Source organism: Lissotriton vulgaris, chromosome 11 (genome assembly GCF_964263255.1).
Source record: "Lissotriton vulgaris chromosome 11, aLisVul1.2, whole genome shotgun sequence".
Classification (NCBI taxonomy): domain Eukaryota; kingdom Metazoa; phylum Chordata; class Amphibia; order Caudata; family Salamandridae; genus Lissotriton; species Lissotriton vulgaris.
Window position 1 is genome coordinate 200149650 of NC_141699.1, and position 22779 is coordinate 200172428.

At 42.5% G+C, this 22779-nt stretch overlaps 1 protein-coding gene across 1 annotated transcript in view; it reads left to right on the forward strand.

Annotated features, from left to right (window-relative positions):
• The window catches only part of MYO1H (myosin IH), a 655926-nt gene that overhangs the window by 334507 nt on the left and 298640 nt on the right, over window positions 1-22779 (forward strand). Inside the window, exon 19 of the mRNA XM_086943103.1 lies at window positions 9457-9570. Within this exon, the coding sequence (XP_086799229.1) occupies window positions 9457-9570 (114 nt within the window). The remainder of the gene's footprint in view (window positions 1-9456; window positions 9571-22779) is intronic.

A 22779-nucleotide genomic window follows, 5' to 3' on the forward strand; every position in this document is an offset into this window, starting at 1 on the left:
TATTGCAGTTGTAGACCTGCCGCGGAATGGATTTTAGAACCATCTGACCAGGGGTTCCGGCCCTAGGCACGGGTCCGGCGCGGACGGGCGCAGACGGGCTTGCCTTTGGCACGCCTTCGGCACGCCGCCGGCGCGCCCGCTGCGCCCGCACGCTGCGCGGACGACTGATGATAGTCATATATAGTGGAGGGAGGGGGCGGGTCTTTCCAAACAACTAGACCGTTACCCCTGACTGGTCCACGTTTGGCGCCTAGGAAAGTAATCCCTTTCTAGCCAGGCAGGTGGGGAATGCATTGAGTAAACAGTTTCCCTGCCTGGTTATTTCCACCAAACTTTCCACAGGAGCATCATATGGAAATATTTGTGTCCAGGGGAAATGTGTTGTATTGTCAGTTGAAGGTTGCTTCTAGTGGGAAGAATCCCTTTCGGCCCTCTTGCCAGATGTAAATGTGGCTCATCAGAATCTTTCCATGCAATTGTGGGCTCTTTACCGAAGGCACGCCTAAGGCAAGCCTGTCTGCGCCGTCCGCGCCTGGGCCGCTCCCAGCGCCAGAACCCCTGGACCCCTTGAACGCCACAACGCCAGACTCCACTACAACGCCAGCAGCCTCCACGCCCTCAATGCCGGCCTAAACCACACCTGCTTCCAGGCCACCCCGAGACTGACCCACGGACCCTTCTCCTGCCACACCTGCAGCTTCACCTGCGGCAGAACCAACAAATCTCCAATGACTGGACCCAACCACCTCCGCTGCATACTCCTCAACACCCGCTCCGCACGCAAACACGCAGTCGAGCTCTGGGATCTGCTCGACACCTCCGCCTCAGACGTGGCCTTCCTGACCGAGACCTGGTGGAACGACTCCTTGGCGCCTGACATAGCCATAGCCATCCCGGACGGCTGCAAGATCACTCTCAGGAATAGCCTCGTCCACAAGTCTACCCTCAAGGTCGCCACCCACGCAGACTACCCCCTCAACACCACCGAACACATACACTTCCGGATCCACACCGACCCCAACACCACCCTCAGAGGGACACTCATCTACAGACCCCCCGGACCGTGGTCTCAGTTCAGCGACTCCATCACCGACCTCGCCAGCACCCACGCACTCACCTCCATGGACTACATCCTCCTCAGGGACCTGAACTTCCACCTCGATGCCAACTCCGCCACCCTGATCTACAACCTTGCCAAACTCGGCCTCAGACAACTCGTCACCGCACCCACCCATGCCGCCAGCCACACGCTGGACCCCATCTTTTCCACAAGCACCCACGTTGCTTTCGACCACACCACCGAACTCCACTGGACCGACCACCACTGCATCCATTTCACCTTCAAGAAACCAACCACGCACCACCGCACCTAACAGCTGCCTCGCAGCTGCTAGGGAAAAGTCACCGAAGTACAGCTGATCACCACCCTTGCCCAGAACCCACCCAGCGACCCCACCACCCCAGACACCGCAGCCCGCAACCTCAGACAGTGGATTGACGACTGCGCCAACACCCTCGCCCCACTCAAGAAACCCTCCAACAGCCACGCCAGCAAGAGAGCCACCTGGTTCACCGATGAACTCCAGACCTCCAAACGCGCATGCCCGAAACTGGAGAAAATATGGCTCCACGAATGCACACCGGACAAACACGCAGCCCACAAGGACGCCACCCGCAGACATCACCACCTCATCAGATTAGCCAAGAGATCCTCCTTCAAAAACCGCTTGGATAACAACGCACACAACAGCAAAGAGCTCTTCAGCGTCGTAAAGGAACTCTCCATCCCCAGCGCCAATGCCAACGACATCCCACCCTCACAAGAACTGTGCGACTCACTAACCATCTTCTTCCATCGCAAGATCGCTGACATCCACGACAGCTTCAACACCACGACCGCCCGACTACGCCAGACTCCACCTCCCCTGAGAACACCACCAGCGCTATCCGCCTGACCTCCGGGTCCTACGTCAAAGACAACGAAACACGCAAGGTCATGAACTCCATCCACTCAGGGTCTCTGTCAGACCCGTGTCCACACAACGTATTCAACAAAGCAGACGCAGCCATCGCACTCCAACTACAGAAGGTCATCAACATCTCCTTCAAAACAGCGACAATCCCGGAAAGGTGGAAGCAGGCCGAAATCAATGCCCTCCTCAAGAAGCCCAAGGCGGACCCCAAGGACCTCAAGAACTTCTGGCCCATCTCCCTGCTCCCGTTCCCAGCAAAGGTCATCGAAAAAAATCGTCAACAAGCAACTGACCCGCCACCTGTAAGACAACAACATCTTGAACCCATCTCAATCCGGATTAGGATGAAACCACAGCACTGAGACAGCCCTCATCACCCCCACAGACGACATCAGGTGCCAACTAGACAACGGCAAAACATCAGCTCTCATCCTCCTGGACCTGTCGGCCGCCTTCGACACGGTCTGCCATCGCACTCTAGAGACACGCCTCTTAGAAACCGGAATCCAAGAGAAGGCCCTTGACTGGGCCACGTCTTTCCTCTCCGCAGAACCCAGAGCGTCCGCCTCCCACCCTTCCAATCCGAAGCTACCGACATCATCTGCGGCATCCCCCAGGGCTCATCCCTCAGCCCGACACTGTTCAACATCTACATGGCCCCCCTCGAACAAGTGGCCCGCCATCACAACTTCAACATCATCTCCTACGCCGACGACACCCTCACCAAGGACCCACACACTGCCAAAACCAACCTTCACAAGGGAATGAAGGCCGTCGCCGACTGGATGAGGAGCAGCCCTCTTAAGCTGAACTCGGACAAGATGGGGGTCCTCATCCTCGGACCCACCCCCTCAGCCTGGGATGACTCCTGGTGACCAACCACACTGGGAACAGCACCAACACCCACCGACCATGCACGCAACCTCGGATTCATCCTCGACTCCTCACTTTCCATGTCTAAGCAGGTCAACGCTGTCTCCTCCTCCTGCTACAACACCCTCCACATGCTCCGCAGGATCTACAAGTGGATCCCGACCGTAACATGAAAAACTGTGACACAGGCCCTCATCAGCAGGAGACTGGACTAAAGCAATGCACTCTACGCAGGAATCCCAGCCAAACACCTTCGACGACTACACCGCATCCAAAACGCCTCCGCCTGACTGATCGTCAACGTCCCCCACAGCAGCCACATCACCCCCCACCTGAGAGACATACACTGGCTCCCTGTCGACAAGAGGATCACCTTCAAGCTCTTCACCCACGCACACAAAGCACTCCACAACGCCGGACCAGCCTACCTGAACAGCAGACTCAGCTTCTACAACCCCACCCGCCAGCTCTGCTCAGCCAGCCTCGCACTCGCCGCTGTCCCCCGCATCCAACAAACGACCTCCGACGGCTTTTCTTCAAGACAATTGGGTTCTTGTATGTTCTGCCTCCTCCATCCACAACACAAAAGTAATCTACATGAGTCCTGAATGCCGGTAATAACGCATGTGATGTTATGCTATGTTATATTATATGACTGAAGCTAGTGCCACGCTTTAGTCTTTGCCCAATTGTTAACAGGCTAAAGTTCATTTAAATGGTAGGTAGAGAGTGTGGCTGAAAGCTAATTTAAATGGGAAATGTTTAATGTTGTATGTTAGGATCCTAGAATTATTTTGTGTTGTGTACAAAGAAGGTGTATGATACTGTGCTTTTTGGTAGCTTGTGAGAGGAAATAGGACACATGACATACATACCTGGTGAATTATTTGTGCCTTGAGCCTGGTAAAGACCACTAATTATTTCATATGTCCAAGAAAGTGAGGATGGCAAATAAAGGACAAAGGGCCATATTATCAAGAAAGGGCGATACATTATCGCCGCTTTTATCGGCAGAAAACTGCTGCTAAAGCGGCGATAATGGGCTTGATAATAAGCCCTTGTGAATTCCCATAGAAGCCCAGGTAAACACCAGAACCTGGGCTTCTATGGGAATTTACAAGTGCATATTACCAAGCCCATTATCGCCGCTTTAGCGGTAGTTTCCTATCGATAAAAGCGGCGATAATGTATCGCCCTTGTTTGATAATATGGCCCATAGATCTGTCTATAGGGGAAAGATTCTGTTGTTGGGATGAAAGATTTTGATGGTAAGAACGAAATTGTATCATGAGGCAGAGGAGAGCTAATAATAGATACTGGTCTGTGGATGTGGAAAGCTTCTGTTATTGGCCAAAAGGTTCTGTAGTTAAGAATAAAAATGGTTCATTTGGGGAGGCATTCCTTTTCCAAGGTTTGGATCAGGACCATGATTACCAGAATCACCACAAAGGTAATTTCTCAAACGTGCTTTATGTTTCAGTTTTATGAGGAAGTCATTGTTGTTGTAGCCAGTGGCAGTAGTTTAAATCTGTTGCAATACCTCCTGAGAAATAGTCATTCAATCTGCTAAGCCAACTTCTAATCAGACAAGTAGGACTTTTAAGCGAATGAGCTTTGGGGAGTATAAAGAATATTATTTGAATGTGGTTGTCCTAATTAACCTTTGATTTTTTTCATTACATGAATTTGGTGATCGATCCAACGTAGTCTTCTAATCAGTGGTGGATTTTTAATGAGCTCCTGTTAGTAGTTTATACCTCTTTACATGTCTTTTCTTTATAACACTACAACTGTTTTTTTACTGTTTTTTTTTATGATGTCAGAGGTGGTAGGTTGGTATTTGGGCTTAGGTGTACTCTGAGACTAATCTTTATTTGCAGCCATTAACATATGGGTTAAGTTATGTGCCTCTTGAGGATTTTTATGAACTGTCATGTTGTGTAGTTCTTCCCTTGGCTGCTCGTAGACCCATGCATTTTCCAAAATGTGATCTTTCATATCTCAAATACTTGACTATTCTCCGTCGTCAGGCTGGGACTCTTCGGTAGACAAACTTAATACAGCAATGTTTCCGTACACTTACATACCATTGAAAATGCCATAGACTATAATGTAGTCCATGCACCTCAATGTGCTACCCAACTTTGGCCAATAAGGTGGAGAGACACAGAGCCACCAACTCCTCCCTGAGCTGCTCAGAATTTCTACCAAAGTCAAGATTATAATAAGAGAATTCCCATAACTTTGCAATTCACTTGATAGTGATGTTTTCCCTTTAACCTTTTCGCTGCTAATGGCGGAACGGTTCCGTCATGAGCATCGGTCAAGCTGTGCTCATGACGGAACCGTTCCGTCATGACCACACCCATTTGCATGGGGGCCCAGCACCAGAGGAAAATATCCATTGCAAGGATGAGGTTAATTTTTTGTTTTTCCATTCCAGCCCCTGGGACTTCACCTATCTCTGCTTAAAAGAAGAAAATGCTGTTTTAGTGCCTTTTGGGCGATTGCTTTAGCTCTTGAAGTCTTTCTTGTGGCTGACATTCCCTCCAAGATTAGAGCCTTATTTAAGCCTTGCCTATCCTATCAAGCCAGGCAGATCTAACAAGACAAGCTTTGCAAGAAATGCCTGCTGTGCCTTCAGTGTTCAACTCATGTGGCTGATGAATGAAAAGTTTGTGAGATCTTCAGCAATAACATCTCCAAAGCCTGAGACACAAGATCTCTTCATCTTCAGAAGAAAATATCTCTAAAGGCAGACTTCTTATGCAGGTATTCAGGCCACAGAAAAAGTAAAGAAATCGAAGACTATATCGATGTCTTTTCAATCTTCTGACTTCATAAACTTCTAACTTCAAAACTTTCAACCATTGACTTTGGCGACCTTTAGTAAGTCTACATATACAAAAAAACTATCCAAGGCCACTAATGCTTCTTTGATCAACCAACTGTCTACACCTGCCATCAAACATACCTGACGAGGGTACCTTCATCAATAAAACACTGATAGTTTGCACTGGCATGTCAATATAGGCACCACAATTGTCAGATTGAAGCTTAATAATTCAGAGATATGCATGACCCCATTGATAATCATTTCGTTGATGACAACTTCATTAATGACACCACAGGGGATGGCTGCATCGTGGCCAATTAGATTTCTTTGATGTCTCAGAGTCCTTTGGACTACAGCATGTTCATTTAGACCATTTCAACAAATCAAATGACATTGGTGTAGACCCCAAAGATCCTTGAAGAGCACTCTTCAAGTCCAGAGACATAGAAAATTAAGGCTTTTTATTGCCATGATTCAGATGGTTCACAGGATGATGCACAAGATGGGGAAGACCAACATCAAGATTCAGTTTACTCTCATGATTTGGATATTTATTTGATACCCAGTGATTCTAATGATGACTATTCCTATTACCGACCATTGTGTTACACTAATCAGTCAGGGTTTCCACCTCTTCCCTTAGTCATGGGCCCAGAAGAGTTATTGCACATTTTATAGCATATCCTGACGCCCCCGTCTTCTCAAGCCGCATATTCCCCTCTCCAAACATAACAGTAGGAGGAAAAGTACAGGGATTGTACCGTGGATAACATCCTGCATGGTCACGCAATAGAACTTTGTGCCAGGGCTCCTCGAACACTACTGAGAAAATAGCACCATCTACATATGAAGACCTTAAAGGTGATGAATTTAAATTATCTTCGGAAAACGGCTATTCAGCCTTTACCAAAAGCCCAGTGCAAACAGGGATTTTATTCATGTGTTTTTGTATGCAAAAACCCAGGAGAATGGCATTTAATTCTAGACTTCAGGATACTCATAAGGTTTATTAAGAAACAGTCCTTCAAGATAATTTCCCTCCTTGATTTTCTATATCACATCAACATGATCGACATCCTAGCATCTCTCTATTTGGTGGATGTCTATTTGTATGTACTGATCCATCGGAAACTCAAGAAGGTTCTTCAATTCAATGGTCATCCCCTGCAGTTCAGGCCAAAACTCAGTGTACTTTTGGTATCAAGAGTCTTCACCAAATTCATATCTCATGTGAAGCACACTCGTGGCAGCTGACTGTAAGGAAACTCCCTACCTGCATGGCTGACTTTTCATGGATCCGTTTTCCGGATGCACACACCAGGTAGTAAGCATCACCACACATCTGTCCAGAAGCTGGTTGCAAGTCAATCAATGATTGTCATAAGTCAACAGACTGTGATCCTGGGCTCTTGCATCTGCACAGCTGTCCTGAAAACTTATCAATCACAAGAAAGAGATGACAAACTAACATCACTTGTGCAGGTCCTCAACCTTTATTCTTTGGACCCTCAATTTCATCCTACCACAGGTGAATCTTTCTAAGGATTTGGAGCCCTGCTACATGATCTGTCCACCAGGGGGCTAAATTCTCCAGAGAAGACACAACTTCACTTCAATGTCCTAGAACTGAGGGTAGTAAGATTAGCACTGAAAGCCTTCCTACCCACCATTGCTAGTTAGAGGGTCTTCATCACGATGGATAAAATGAAACTCTCCACTACTTAGGAAAATAAGTCAGGACAAAATTCCAGCTGCTGTCACAAGAAGCTCATAAAACCTAGCATGGAGGCATTCAATGTCAAACTGTCAGTGGAGTATTTTCTGGGTCTGCAGACTGTACTGACATATGCTCTAAGTAGGCACAATTGGGATTCCTATAAGAAGGAAATTAATACGAGATAGCTGAAATTTATTTTTAACTAGTGGGGCACAGCCCTCCCATGTCTGTTTGTCACTCCCCAAAATGCAAAAAGCCCACTCTTCACAATCAGGTTGGTAAAACCCAGCAACACCGGGAGAATCTCTGTCAATTTCTTGGTCAGGAATCTTTGCATATGCGTTTCCTTCAGTCTTTCTCCTCCCACAACGTCTCCAAAAAATAAGAAAGAGAAGTTAAGTCTGATTCTGATAGCATAAGCTTGGGTCAGGCAGTTCCGGTACACAGATGTTTAGCATCTGTGCGTCGACATTCTGATTCAGTCCAGAACAAATCCTTGACTACAGACCAAGGATCATGGTAAGATTATGCTTCACAATTTGCAATCATTTCACCTGACTGCCTGGCTGCTAAAGACTTAGGGCTTGCAAATGTATTACAGGTGTCATAGCATATAAACATTAGTAATACAGGTTACAGGATATACGTCGTCACGTTTGTGATGGAGCGTCCAATACGCCAAGATCTAACTCAGACTGTTAGAGTATGGCTCTTTCAACATTCAACCTGATTACCAGACCATCCTGAAAGTAATTTGAACAACCTCTTCAAAAACTTGTTTCTTAAAACGGAAAAGATCTTGCTTTTGGGTGGCAGATCATAATCTGGACCCCTTGGACATGTCAACCAGATGATATAGTGATATATTTATTGCATCTTCTGAAATCTTTCCTGGTGTATGCATCAATTTGTGCTCATTGGCTGCTGTCTGAGGGAATCTGAAGACTCCATGAACTCTATTTCTTTTCTCTATCAGGGTAGTCTAGGCATTTATGAAAGGCATAGTTCAAGCTTTTCCCCCAGTAGCAACACAGCCATTGGTCTGGGGATCCATATTGTGCTAGGTGCTGTCATTTGCCTTTTTGCCAACCTTCTATTCAAATGTTGTCAAGGGAAACAGCCACTCTGGTGAGAATTACATCATCCAGGGGAAGTGGAGCACTCCAAACTTTATCTGTTCAGCCTCCATATCTGACATCTAGAGTCACTCTTTCAACAAACCCACACTTTATGTTTAAGGTTCCTTCACCCTTTCACCTAAATCAAAACAGCGACTTCAGTCTTTCTTTTCCTCAGCCTGCGACAACGCTGAAAGGGACCTATTCTTTAACATTGTCTAAAATGCTATACTGACAGAACTACGCCATTCAGGGAATTGGATTAATTGTTTGTTTCCTTTTACGATGTAAACAAAATACAGCTAACTGAGTGTCAGCATGCATTTTTTATGCCATAAACAATCTTAAGCCTTCTCAGGAGCAATGCTAGCGGTCACTTCAATAGAGGTGTGATGGTGACAGCTGCACTGTCTGCAGGAGTGCAGATTTATGAGATGTACAAGGCAGCGCCATGGGAATCCATGCAAACATTTCAGTACTGTTACTGCTTCAATTACCAGACTGCATAAGAAATTGCATTATTATGCGTATGCATGCAATGTCTGTCCTGCTATGGCAATCCTTATTGCAGCATGAGAATCTATGAAAATCTAATGTTGGTTATGAGGCATCTCATGAATATTTGACTAGCTAAGAAAATCTGAGCAGCTCAACCGATGCAGGGAGTTCGAGTTCTGTATGTATCCCTCCTACTCATTGGCCAAAGTTCAGGTCACACAATGGGGTGGATGGACTGCATATAGTCTATGGCCTTTTCAATTTTATTCAATCATATGGAAATGGTGCTGTATCAAAATTGACTAGTGAGGGTTCCCAGACGAATGACAGGAAATATTAAAGCATATTGCCCTATGCAATATACCAAAGCTAGAGAACTGTGGGTACTGGTAAGTACATGTTCCTACTTACTGTACTGTGTCTAATGATGTGTCTTTTTAGATACAAGGCTTTGTGTCCAGATACATGGCCCAACTGGCATGGCCCCCCAGAGGAGGGAGTGGAGAGACTTGTGAAGTATGTTGGCTACAAACCTGAAGACTACAAAATGGGAAGGTAAAGCTACAAGAAAGAGAGATAAAGGTCTTTAAGCTTAAGATAAATCATGACAACCCTGCTCACCACACTTCTGTCATAGGTGAAAAAGCTACACAATGTCAAATATTAGCTGGAAGACACCCGGGAAATCATGTTTATGAATGAGATGTTAACTCTAGCGCTTTAAAGTCACAAAGAAGCTAACCACACACTTATTAGATTTTTTTCAAGTGAAGGTTAACCATCATAACACACATTATGAAGAGCCAATCACATACTGATTGTCCAAAAGAGATTTTTACATTTAGCAGCCTGTAACTGAAGCAGCACATGCCCAGTCAGATCTATTTATACTAATTCACTATCTAAGATACCAAACCGGATATACTTTTTCAAGCTCTATTCCATTTTCCTGAAGCATTACTTTAACAGTTGATGCCTTTAAAATGGATATTAATCCCCATTTTAAAGGCACAAAACAGAGTGTCAGGTCCACAAAGGAACCTGATCTTCCCTTAGCATGATTGCAGAGGCAGAGGCAGTCTCCTGTGGCCTTCTGATAACTGACAAAACGATAGATTCCTGCCAGTAGGTCAGATAACCACATGCAAAGGTTTCAGGGAATATACAATAAACTAAAACAAAGACGGTAAAACAATATAGAGTAAATAACTAAGAAAGACACCTTGCGCATTCAACTACAGAAAAAATAAAAGTAGAAATCACTCACCTGACTCCCAATCTCTTGCAACATTGTTACATCAAGCTTTTTAGCCCTTAAATGGTTTTAGGGCCACATGCATCAAAGTCCGGTTTTGCCATTCCTTATTTGCGATTTTTAGGGAATCGCAAATAAGGAATCGCAAAACGGGATGCATGATTTAAATCGCATAAAATTTGCGATTCGGTAAAAATCGCAATTTTTACCAAATCGCAAATATTATGCGGATTCCAATTTGCGATTTCGCAATTCCCATTGATTCCTATGGGCCAAAAGGCCCATAGGAATCAATGGGAAGGCATTGACATTTTGCGAATTTCTATTTGCGATTCACAAAATGTTAATGCATTCCATGGGTGCAGGGGGGAGGGGGCCAAAGGACCCCCCCCTGCACCCCTGAAATGTATTTTGAAGTGCATGTTTCACACACACATGTCCTAAGGACATGTGTGTCTGTAACATGACAGTGTTTTAAAATGCAATTTTGTGCATTTTAATGCATTTTCGCAAATTACCACGAGGTTCACCCTTGTGGTAATTTGCACCCCCTATTTGCAAATTCGCAATTTTAAAAGTAATCATGCATTGCTTTTAAGGAATCGCAAAATTGCGATTCCTTAAAAGCAATCGCATTTTTGGAATTCGCTAAAAATAGCGATTTTGCCAAAAATGCTTGATGCATCCCAAAAACCTATTTAGGAATCGTAAACGGCCGAATTTACCGATTCGCACCGTTTGCACTTCCTAAATAGGTTGATGCATGTGGCCCTTTAAGAAATCGCTATTTTTATAGAGATTTCTTGATGCATTGCAGTTTGCAATTCCTTAATTGCGATTCCTTATTTTTCGCAATTAAGGAATCGCAAAATGCAAAATTGATGCATGTGCCCCTAGGTCACCACTAGAAATGGACCTACTTGCACACAAACGATAGTGCTAATACTCTGGGTTTCAACACCACTGTAGAGCCCCTTACCAAAACCTACATGATTTATCTCAGGTCCTGGTGTCCTGTGTCAAGTTCTGATGCCAAACGGAGCCTAATTCTAAAACGTAGGTATGCATTCCAGTTGAAGGAAGTCTGGATATAGAGTATTGCAACCACCAGCTTTTCTGGAACTGTTGTGAAGCATTGAGAAAGAGAAGTAGGAGGTATAAATACCCAGGATTCGAAGATACCAGCTGAAAAGTTTCTATTTTGCGAGAGTTCACTAAATGTCACAAAAGGATGATAACAGGCACCTGGAAGGAGCAGATAATTTACAACTCTTTTGGGGTGGCCTGGCCTAGAATGGAAAGTAAGGAAGGTGACTAGAAACAAATGAGTCCTTCTTTTGTTGAAGAATACTTTAACACATGAATGTACACAAATGGCATTGCATAAGGTCTTATGGACAGGGGGCCATGTGCTCAGAATAGCACAAGTGTGCTTATGATGATGCTACTCCAACCCTCTGACATCACATCCTGACACAGGGATAGTCCTATGACGTGCAGAAACGTGTGGCTATGCTTCATTGTACCTTATTTTTGTATATTTAATATAGATTATTTACCATGTGTGACCTAAAAGATTTGGAAGAATATTCACTGTTCCAGAGACACTCTCCCGTTCCCAAAACCATCACCTTTGTCACTTTCTGCTCTCTAATCCACAGACATCAGAATGTGCCAGTAGAAAAGGCAGTCCAGTGTAAGTATAATCTTAGGCACTTCCTGTGACCAGAACTACAGATCAATATATTTACCCATGATATGAATCGACACATTGTAATACTGAGGATCATTCTGTTGCTCTATAGTTCTACTGCATTGAATCCTTCACAGATTTGACATTGTTTGATAGCCACTTAATTTTCTGGACAGCTTAAATGAACTTTTTACCATCTTCATTTTATTGCTACTGGTGACAGCACTGCCGTTGACGAGAACACCATCAACAAAGACTCTGTCAATGACACATCTGTCAATGACAACGCTGTTGACAAGGACACTCTTGACAAGGACAAAATCATTGATGGTGAAGGCACCATCAATAACCATTCTGACAGCTACCCCACCTACAGGGTTGAAAAAACATGTATGTTTGGCTGAAATATGTATATATACAACAGCCCTATTTTTATTGCGTATTCTATCTCCACTATTAAAAATGTTATATACATTTTTTATAAATAATTATTTTTAGGTGAAATAAAAATATGTTACTGTAAAATGTAAATCCATGTTTGATTGTGAAATTCTCATTAAAAACCAATAAATTAACAATTGTATATCAAAACATGCTTCTAATTTCCAAACAATACCAAGAAAACCTATAAAACCTAAATAGTTACTTTAAAGATCCATAAAATGCTATCCTTATTTTTGATGTATTTTATAAATTATAATTAAATGCAATAAGAATTTAAATTACATTTTTGAAAATAAACATGTTGAAAATGTAATTATTAACAAATAAAGCAATACCTACCCATTTCTCAATAAATTATACAGTATACACATGAATTTCAAAACAAGCAATAAATGTAACTAAGTCATAAACCCTAATTATTTAGAAATAATACTTTGTTTCTTCAGTTTTGGCTTCTTGGAGATAAAGATACTGAGTACAAAGACTTCTCTTAAAGCAACACCAGAATCCAAAGAGAAAAAACAATTATGTATCATCTCAAGAGCTACAGACTTACAGAATCTGGACCAGTCAGGGCTCACCACGCTCATTATCCTGTCTTATAAAACAGATTTTATCTAAGAGTCCTAACGAGTTGATCCTGCAGACAATATAAACTGCATGTTCATGTTACTGCACTGAAAAACCTTTACAAATATATAGCAGGACTGTAGGTTCCGTGGTTATGAGTTGGGGTGGGCAGGAAATTCCGCTCCGCCAGTAGAGTTTGTGGACTTTTGCCCACTTTGAGTATCGCGGAGTTCCAGTGAGTGAGAATTTGCATCCCTTAGTGTGAATTTTGGGCACTAAAAAATCTAACCAGCAAGATTTTCTCAACGCCAGTAGTCATAGCATGTCGTGACCATTCACGTTGGGAAAGCTGCTGCTCGGGTAGGAAATCTACTTGAGAGGCAGAATTAAGTAGCATACTCTGGCATGCCAAATGCTGCTGTTCAAGCCAAATTTATAGTGCGGAACAAGCTCCCGGCGCTAAAGATCAGCATGAGCATTGCAAAGTGCCGAATTACACCTGCTTGCTTGTAACTCCGTGGAGTAAAATTCTGCGAACTCCACCCACCCCTAGTTATGAGAAGGGATTAGTTCTGCACTTGCTGTGGTTCTGTACTGAATTCAATTCTGAATTCCATATGCTTCTTAAACCTATGTTTATTTTTACAACAGGATTTTCACTTGCTCAGAGGCCCTTGTTGGTACTTAAATATTCAGCTAAGTTGTGGCTCAGTTCTACTTTCGCCTACACCTACCCCTCTGAATAAAAGGAATTAATGGCTTTGACCAACGGGAGTGGACAACCCCATTTAGCTACTTTGTGCAATAATATCCAGCAATAAATGCTGTCAAAGGCCTGTTAAAGTTAACACAACAGGGAGATGCCAAAAGGTAAGATGGAATTGTATTCCATGTAAGACAGCACTGCGATGTTGTCAATGGTGGAGCACCTCTATCTAAATCTGGGTTGATAGTAAGGTATGATTTTGTTGCTTTCAACCCAATTCTATAGTTCACCTAAAAGAATTCTTGCATAAACCTCTGCTTCAATATCCACTAAGGGAATTAGTCGCAATAGTTGGCTGGGTCCGATTGATCTCTTTTTTGTAGATAGGGTGTAGAATGGACCCAAGTCAGGACTAGGGAACTTGGGAATCCTGGAATGATTGGTGGAACAGATGAGCTAACCAGTGTGCCCAATACTCAGTGTCTACTCTGAAAAGGGAGCTTGGTAAGCCAATGGGACAATGGGTCACCATTTACTCTAAATGATTGTATAGCCCTCATGGTATTGATTTCGGTGCTCAGTTTAGCAGAATAGTCATATTTCTCAGGTTGGAGTGTTGGCTGGCTGGTGGAAGTCAATTGCCCCGTTTTGAGCGGATTAGAGTGATTTTATACAATCAATCCATTTTTATTTGTGGTACCCCATTTCCCCTTGAATCCAACTTTTTTTCTAGCCTAATAGTCTGTACAATGTCTGCCATTGTCCCTTTTAGAATGTATTTTTTTCTTCCACATAGTGAGACGGTAAAGCAGTGTTCATAATTTGGGGAGCTGCCCCTTTGTGAATTTGTATCTTAGTGCATATTTTCTGTGGATGTGTAAGGGTCGTTTTGAATCTCTTTACTTTGGTAGAGTACCAAGGATTGGGCTTGTAAGCCCTATTTTTCATGGTGATGAGATGACCAAGCCTGATTGTATTCTGAAGTTGATTGTATATAGAAGCTATGATTGTTTGCCAAGTACTAACAAAATATTTCTCATTTGTGAAGTAGATAAACAGTTTGCATTTGCCATCAACACTTGCTATGTTTTGAATTTGTCTGGTGAACCTTTGCTCCATTCTATCCTCATAGAGAGAGTGTCAGAGTCATGACAGTCAGGGTAGCCTATCAATTAAATATATGGCTGCGGTATATCCAGACTGAATGACGCGTCCTGGGGCAGTTTGTCACTTTTCTCTCATTGTAAAAAACTGAATATAGAACATGTAGAACTAAGCAACACTGAAGTAAAAATATAATTGTGTGGACACACCCCTTTTTGTGAAGGGGAGGTCCTCTCCAGGGAGATTGCACACCTGAAGAGTTTTTAACCAGGTAATGTTGTATGAGGCAAAACGATCAGCATCCTTTTGCCATAGTACGGAAGAACCATTTACAGAGGAGCCCTTAGAGCCCACTTTGGTAAGATTAAAGTCTCCTGTTACAATGATTTTGTGTGTTGCTGGATCGCGGATTAGTTCTGCTATAGTGTCACAAAGGTTCTCTGTTTTGTCAAATGGGAAGTTCAGGTAGACATTGATGATAAGAATTGAGGATAGAAAGGACAATTTTGTGTTATACTGTTGTTAGTCCACATGTTCAAATAACTAAATAATCACATATATTAGAAACTGTCAAATATATTTAAACACATATGTCACAATAGTAATACATTAGTTCACCAATGAATTATTATTAAATAATGTTAGTGTAGTGTAGTTCCTACATTCCCAATAGGCTCTGAGCATTGGAATAACAAACTATAGTTTAGACGTAGGACTAAAGTCGACTAGGTCTCTATTGAGTATATTAGACTCGGAGGTCACTAGAAACTTTCTCGAATACACAAGAAGGGATTAGTTTCTGACAACCATATAACATGACAACTTTGTTCCCCAAGAAAAAGGAATATATCTCCAGAGTCGCGGAAACAATAGATGTCTATTTCACTCAGTCAATCGTGCATGCTTCGTTTCACCAGAAGTGCAGAGAAATAGAGAGACAGGCGGTTTCAATAAAAAGGTTATTTATTGAGCAGTCTTCTTTCTCATGCAAGAGAAGTGAATTGCTACAATCATAATACTTGCTATGAAGTAAAGTGCGTACAGTAAAAAGAGTATTATGAAATAATACTGTAAAACAATTTATATGGTTTCTAAGCCATAAGATACATGAATAGATAAACTACATACAATGATAAATAATGACTAAAAGTACTCAACTGGTGCATCTAAAATACGCCTACCCCGCTGTACCTAACCTAAGTCTAGTACAAGGGAAGAAGTAAGTGAGGTGTATCTTGAGTTAAATAGTTTCTGCCAAGAATCTATCCAAGAATTCTCTAAGAGTGTAATCCGCTCCGTACCTTGGTGATAGAATGAAGGAGGTATTGTATCGCTCTCTCAGGACTCGATCTCCCAGTAACCCGCAAGGGTAGCAGGGAAACACTTGAACTGGATTTTTCGGCAGGAGAAAAGACAGCGTCTCTCTCAGTGCGTCAGGGGGAGGGTCGGCTTCCTTCGGCTCTCGCATACAGCAGGGCGTCGGGCAAGTAGTTGTCGATCTGCTCCAAAACCACCGTGTGTTTTGCTAGGGCAGATGAGGGCACATTTATACCTGGAAGGTGCCGAGTTTGACGTAAGGGTGGACATAATAACGTCACTAAGAACTCGAAGTTCTTTACACACTCCAGGAGTTCTGGGACAAATCAATACTGAAGCAGGGGGAATTCGCGTACTGCTGAAGGCTGGTTGTCTTCAAGAACTCGTTGTACTCTGGGAGCTTAGTGGTGTATTTGGACTGCATTGGCTGTGTCTAAATATGGTCATGATTCTTATGCCTATATAACGGTATGATAAGTTATACCTATATAAGGGCATGAATCGGGAAAATTACACTAGAGCCCTAGCTATACGTTACAACACCCACTCCACGTAGAATGTTCATCTTTACTAAATACTAAGCAGTTATAAAATTTCTAAGCATGTGTTTTACAATCCCACCCCAAAAATACATAAAAGGCATTTGAAATGGTTTGTACACGAAAATCGAGTATTGTACTGTACGTTTTCTAAGCAGTGGTATCATTCAAATAATGCATATAGTTTTTGCATGTGAAATGCTGGCTGAATGATTCACAAAAATTACATTTAATTACATTTATGAAATGGCTCTTAATGCAGAAGAGAAGGTCGAGACCATTTCATCACAGATTTATATAATACTGTACATGTACTAGAGGCTAAGTTTAAATATTGTCTCTAGGTATCAAAACATAGAAATCTTGTTCTCTAAGAATAGTTCTACATTAAGCAGATTACTCTGTGCCAAAAAAAAGTAAATATTTTGGTATTGAGAAAAAAGAATTTCTTTGTAGTAAAAAATAGTTCAACATTTTTAGAAGTTCTGTTTATCAAAACTGAAGGCCGAAATCAAAGTTTGGGGAACGCTGTGTGCTTGTTTCTTAAGAGTTATTCTCGTTGTTAGGGGAAAACATTAACTCAGATAGGCTGGCAAAGAATTCATCTACCACAGAAGGTGAAATTTGGGCCATTTCCGAAAAAGTAGAAATAGTGCATATGTGAGATGCCTTACCGTCAGCGTGATCTGGATCAGTAATGTTCACAGAAAGTTGTACCTGTGTGCCGCTTTCATCTCGTACCTTACCGCCACCTAGTCATAATGGTGAGGCCTCAACGAATGCCGTCATCAGAATTGGTAGCCGCTGGGGACAACACGTTGCATGAGCCGTTACTGAACCACGCAAAGTATCAACATACATAGGTACTGCTGATGGAAGTGAGAGACAGATGTCTAACACGCATTCTTCTCCGCATAGCAGGCATTGTAGAACAGGTAAGATGCAATCTTGCCAGATTGGTTTGAATGATAGAAACCATGTGGTATTCAGATCTCTTAGACGAGCCAAGCCGAGGACCTGTGTTATCCTATTTCGGTACCGCAGTGCCTGGATCGCTTGTTCCATGGTAACCTGGGTATCGCTGGTGGCTGGACTTGCCATATCTGAGCAGAAGGAACAAAAATAGAATTCCTGCTACGAGTCCCAAAATGAGAGGCAGGCCGCCGAACACGGAGTGCACGAAATTCGGTAAAATGCTCAGGACTGCTTCAAAGGGTGCTAATAGTCCCGAAAAAATTGTCTTAAAACATGTGCAATGCCTCTGGTATCTGACATGTTTAAAATTTGACCTAACATTTCTACGAAATGTACGGGGCAGTTTGTTGATAATAATGTATGTATCTCTGCTGAGGTCCTTGCAACTTACAGATCATACGTTTCTCTAGACGAGGTAAAAGGCACCGTTTTTTGTAAACGAATGGCTTTCATTCTGCTTAATGTATCAATTAGAATATAAGAGATGTTTAATGAAGGCCAAATCGTTGCCTCCTTGTCTGGCTTGCTGTTTGGATACAATACTTGCATACAACAAGTGACCCTGGATGTAACACTGATGATATAGGGCGTTCCTGGCAACATGCCACAACAGCTGTAGTCACTTAACATAACGTAGCTATCATTGGAAAGCTAACTGAAAACAGGTTCTATTTGTGTTGCTGGAGTGCCGTGCAAGTGGCAAGAAAGATCATTAGATGAACCCTCACAGCTCCATGTAAATTAATTTCTTGACACAGAAGTGTACCACTTAGTGATTTTTCACACTTTTTTCCACTAAGAAATACCTCTTTGTTACCCCCACTCCAACATCTATGTGTGTAAGGTAAATTCCAGGTCGACTTGATGTATCCTTTACCCAACCTTTCATACAGGCCTGCTGGTATATACTGTAGGCAGTATTGAAACTGGAATCTCGTTATTGGTATTGTTATGGTACCATGTATTATCCATTCAATGACAGGTTTCTCAGAAACTGTTAATGGTAATCTTTCTAGTTTTTCAACGCTCAGCACCGTTTAGTCTGCTCCTCTTTGTGCCAAAGAGATTTGTTTATCTGTAAGGTTAAAGATAGAAAATAATGACGTTGTGTTGATTAGACGCCAAGGCACATAGCCTGAATGCAGATTTTGTAACGTCCAGCCTAACTGTACAATAGAACGTAATTGGGACTGGGCATGTTGTAACATTAGCATATCCTGTTCTATTATATCAATAGCAGATGATACAATGCTGTCCAAAGAATAAATTCTCGAGAACAGAGTAGTTAACCCATTGTCCACTACAGACAGTGATTTTTCCAAATTAATACGATCAATTTCTCGTATTTTTTCAGCAGTTTCAATATGCGTTAATTTCCAAGCCTCGTTGTAAGCAGCATATATACCGGCGTATATGAAACGTTATTGACGCTGTTTGCGAGGTCCCAATAAGAAATGCCGCAAGTCAGCTCCTTCTTTAAGTAAAGTCAAGTGTTGCTTAATTTCTTGTAGTGTGGATTTCTGTAGCCATTCGAGGCATAGTTTTCCTACACTGTATGTTGTTATTATCCCTGGATGTTGTCTCTGGGAATATCTTACGTCTGGCCTGTTCTGTTTGAACCCCTGTGTTTTGTTCAGGAATCTATCTTGACAGTTATTAGTGTCTGTGGGCCAGATCAACCATTTTTTCCAATCAGGATTAGTTCTGTTTTGGTGTAAAATATGGGACACGTCTAACCCCTCATCTGTAGTGCTATTTCTATCAGGCATAGGCTTTGGTACAGATGGGTTGTTTAAATCTTTTATCTTAGCTAGGCCAAGACAGGTTGTTTGTTGAATGGTGTAATTCAGGGACATCATTTGTTCTGGGATCATGCAGGCTCTGAATAATGATTCTAATCCCTGTACTTGCCAATCTTTGGAACCCCAGATTGTTTTTGTTTCAATGTTATCTTTCCAGAATTCAAAACCAAATGTAGACAGTTTTTCATAAAATTTTGCAGAATATATCAGTTTAGTATTTGTCAACATATTTTTCATTCCTGTCTTATTCAAATTTTTTAAATAAAACGTTTCTGGATCTGTGACATTAAACCCTGAGAAGTATGGAAATTTCTCATAAAATGTTTTCGAGCTGCCTTTTGACGGTGTTGGACAATGTTCCCATTGATTATAAGTTAAAACATTTCTAGGTTTTGCAGATTTATGCAAATAGTGGTGCCCAAAATGATTAAAGCAATGCATTTCTTCATAATCAGATGAACCTTCTAAATAATCATGATTTGTAAACTTTGCTGACATTTCTAAATCAGACATCATATTATTAATAGTCTCAAAGTCCCAATCATCAGAGAAACTGCTCGGTGAGACAAAGTCACTTAATGAAACCTTGAACTGGTGTAGATACTTCAAGAGTTCAACCAGGCCATAGATGTCGTAATCAGTAGCGTCCCATGCTACACCACCAGGTATAGGAATGGCTGTGATGTTTGCTGATGACAGGTCTCTTTTTTCAACATGAGATGACTTGTGAGGCTTTAGGACCAAGTTGATGTTCTGACTTGCTGTGTCCATTGTACTGTATTTTCCATCAATCATTCTTCCCAAGCTTAAAACCAAAATGAGCCAGAGCAGGAGGAAAAGTACACCTAACACAATCCACAATTCAATCCATGGTGAAATCAGATATATTTCTCCTAGTTGATGAAAGAGTTCTGTTATTTTTTCTTTGAGTGTCTTGTTTGCTGGCTTTTCTTCATGTTCACTAGGATCTTCAGAAAAGTCATCGAAATTGATGAAATAGCCAGAGGCAGTTCTGTCAATTGTTGGAATTGCATCAGGATTGTTATTAATCTTTGTAGTTGCTTCTTCCTTTGTCATATTAGTATAGTCTGAGGCTACATCATTGTAGACAGATGTTTCTTGACGAACTGTTGCAATTTGGGTTTCAAGAGGCACAAGTTCCATGGCTTTGTTGCATAGTCCTTCTTTATTCACTGCAGGTTTATCAAATGTGATTAGTCTCTCAGTTTGAACCTCTTGAATTGTAGCAAGGTTTGGTCTTCTGATACATCTCGGGAGTCCACTGGGCCTACTACTTATTATTGGCCACATGGTTGTGGTTTTACCAGGTCGATTGATACAACTCTGTTCTCCTTTTTACCAGCAAGGGGCGGTAGTACTACTGATCTTGTTCCGTTGATTGCTAAGACAGGTACTGCTTTTCTGTAAGAAGGCCCAAATTCCTTCTTCACCGCAATCTTTTCTCTGACAAGATCCCCAATCTTTGGAATCCAGACAGGTCTTGCTGGGACAGGTGGTTTTTCTTCAGTGGCCGTTGGCTTTAGCTTTGTGCTACTCAGACTTCTTCTTGTTTCATTTAAGTCCTGTAAAACAGCCAAACGATCTTTGATATCAAAGGTTTGTTGTTCCACCACTAAAGTTTGACTATCGAGGTCTTCGATTATCATTCTAGTACCAAACAAAAGTTCATAAGGAGTGATTCCACCCAGAGAATTTCTTGGCAGATTATTTAGACTACGTTGGACACTTATTAGATGTTTCACCCACCCATCACCCGAACCTAATACTCTCGCTGTTATAGATTGCTTTATGTCACGGTTTTTTCTTTCCACTACCGCATTACCCTCAGGATGGAAGGGACTAGAGTACCGCAATGCAACGCCCAAGCTGGCCATGGCCTCCTTGTAAGCCTGAGAGCTAAACGCAGGACCCTGGTCAGAATGTAGAGTGCCGATTGCGTATGTGCCGATAAAGACTCGCAAATCTTTTATAACAGTTCTGGCGTCAGCCGAGCGCTGGGGCCACATCCAAATGAATCTTCTCTTTTTAGTTGTGGGGTCGCATTCGTCCGTAGGGACGCCTGCATGTAGACAGTCTAATGCTATCTAACAGAGGTGTCTGGGCTGAACTGACTGTGCTATTGTCAGTCTCCCGGTCCGGTTCATGACTGCGATCTCTGTTGCAGTTTTGACAATCCATTGCAAACTTATAAATTTGCATGCTCATTCCCGGCCACCAGTACTTCAGTTGTAATTCTATTAGGGAAGTTAAAATCCCTTGGTGCCTCAGACCCACTCCCATGTGTGCTTCTTGAATCAAGAAAACTCTCCGCTTCCTCTTTGGAATTACTCTGTCCCCCACTCCAGGGATTTGAGCAAAAGGAATGGAGTTTGCATCAAATATGTATGTATTTCCGAGTGGATAATTTAGAGATAACGCCGCATAATTGCCTTCCATTGAGACTTTTACTGCTAATAGCGTTTCACTGTCTATTCTTTTTTTAGAACGCTTAATTGTAGCTACGGAAGCCGTGTAGACGGCTGCCTTTTCGGCTTCATCAGCCAATGAAATCCCTGCAACATGAACGCCATCACGTTGATGACTCAGTGTATGGATCACGTGAGTCTTTCGTAGTTCTTTCTGTAAAAGAACTACTTGTTCCCAAAGCATTTTATGCTTGATTGTGCCACCTTTTGAATTGTTGAAACCCTTTTGAACCCAGTTCTGCAAGTATTCATTGTAATACTGGACGCAGTAATACGAATCGCACACTATGAGTGTGGGGAATTCGCGATCAGCATTTTCAACCGCCATCTTTAATGCCTGTAGTTCAGCTCTCTGAGCTGAACAGTTTCTGAGTGATTGAGTTTTAGTGACCATAGGTCGGAATTTACCTATGCGCCAGCGACCTTTTACAATCGCACATGCCGCATTGTATACTTGTTTTTCCGCAATCCAATGTTGCGCAGATCCGTCTGTGTAAATTACGCAGACATACTGTTTGAGAGGCAGAATTTTGGTCGGCAGAGGAAATTCGTGTTCATATTCTAGATATTCTAGTTCTTTCATATTGAGATCAAAAGCATGTTCAACATCTGTTGCAGCAAGAGAATTAACCCATTGTATCCATCTTGGATGTAAAGCTTTAGCATTTGGAATGCTCGCTCTTGTGTAACGACTGATATGCGTTTTCCCTGTGCGAGGGCTCTTTCTTTTGCTATAGCAGTTTGAACCGCTGTCAGAATTTTCTCAGTTGAAGTGAATTTTATTTCAGCTTGTGTGTACAAGTGTGATTTGTAAGGTATTGGTACCGTTTCACCTGCGTTATAGGTCAGGTACGTGAATCCGCATCTTCCTGG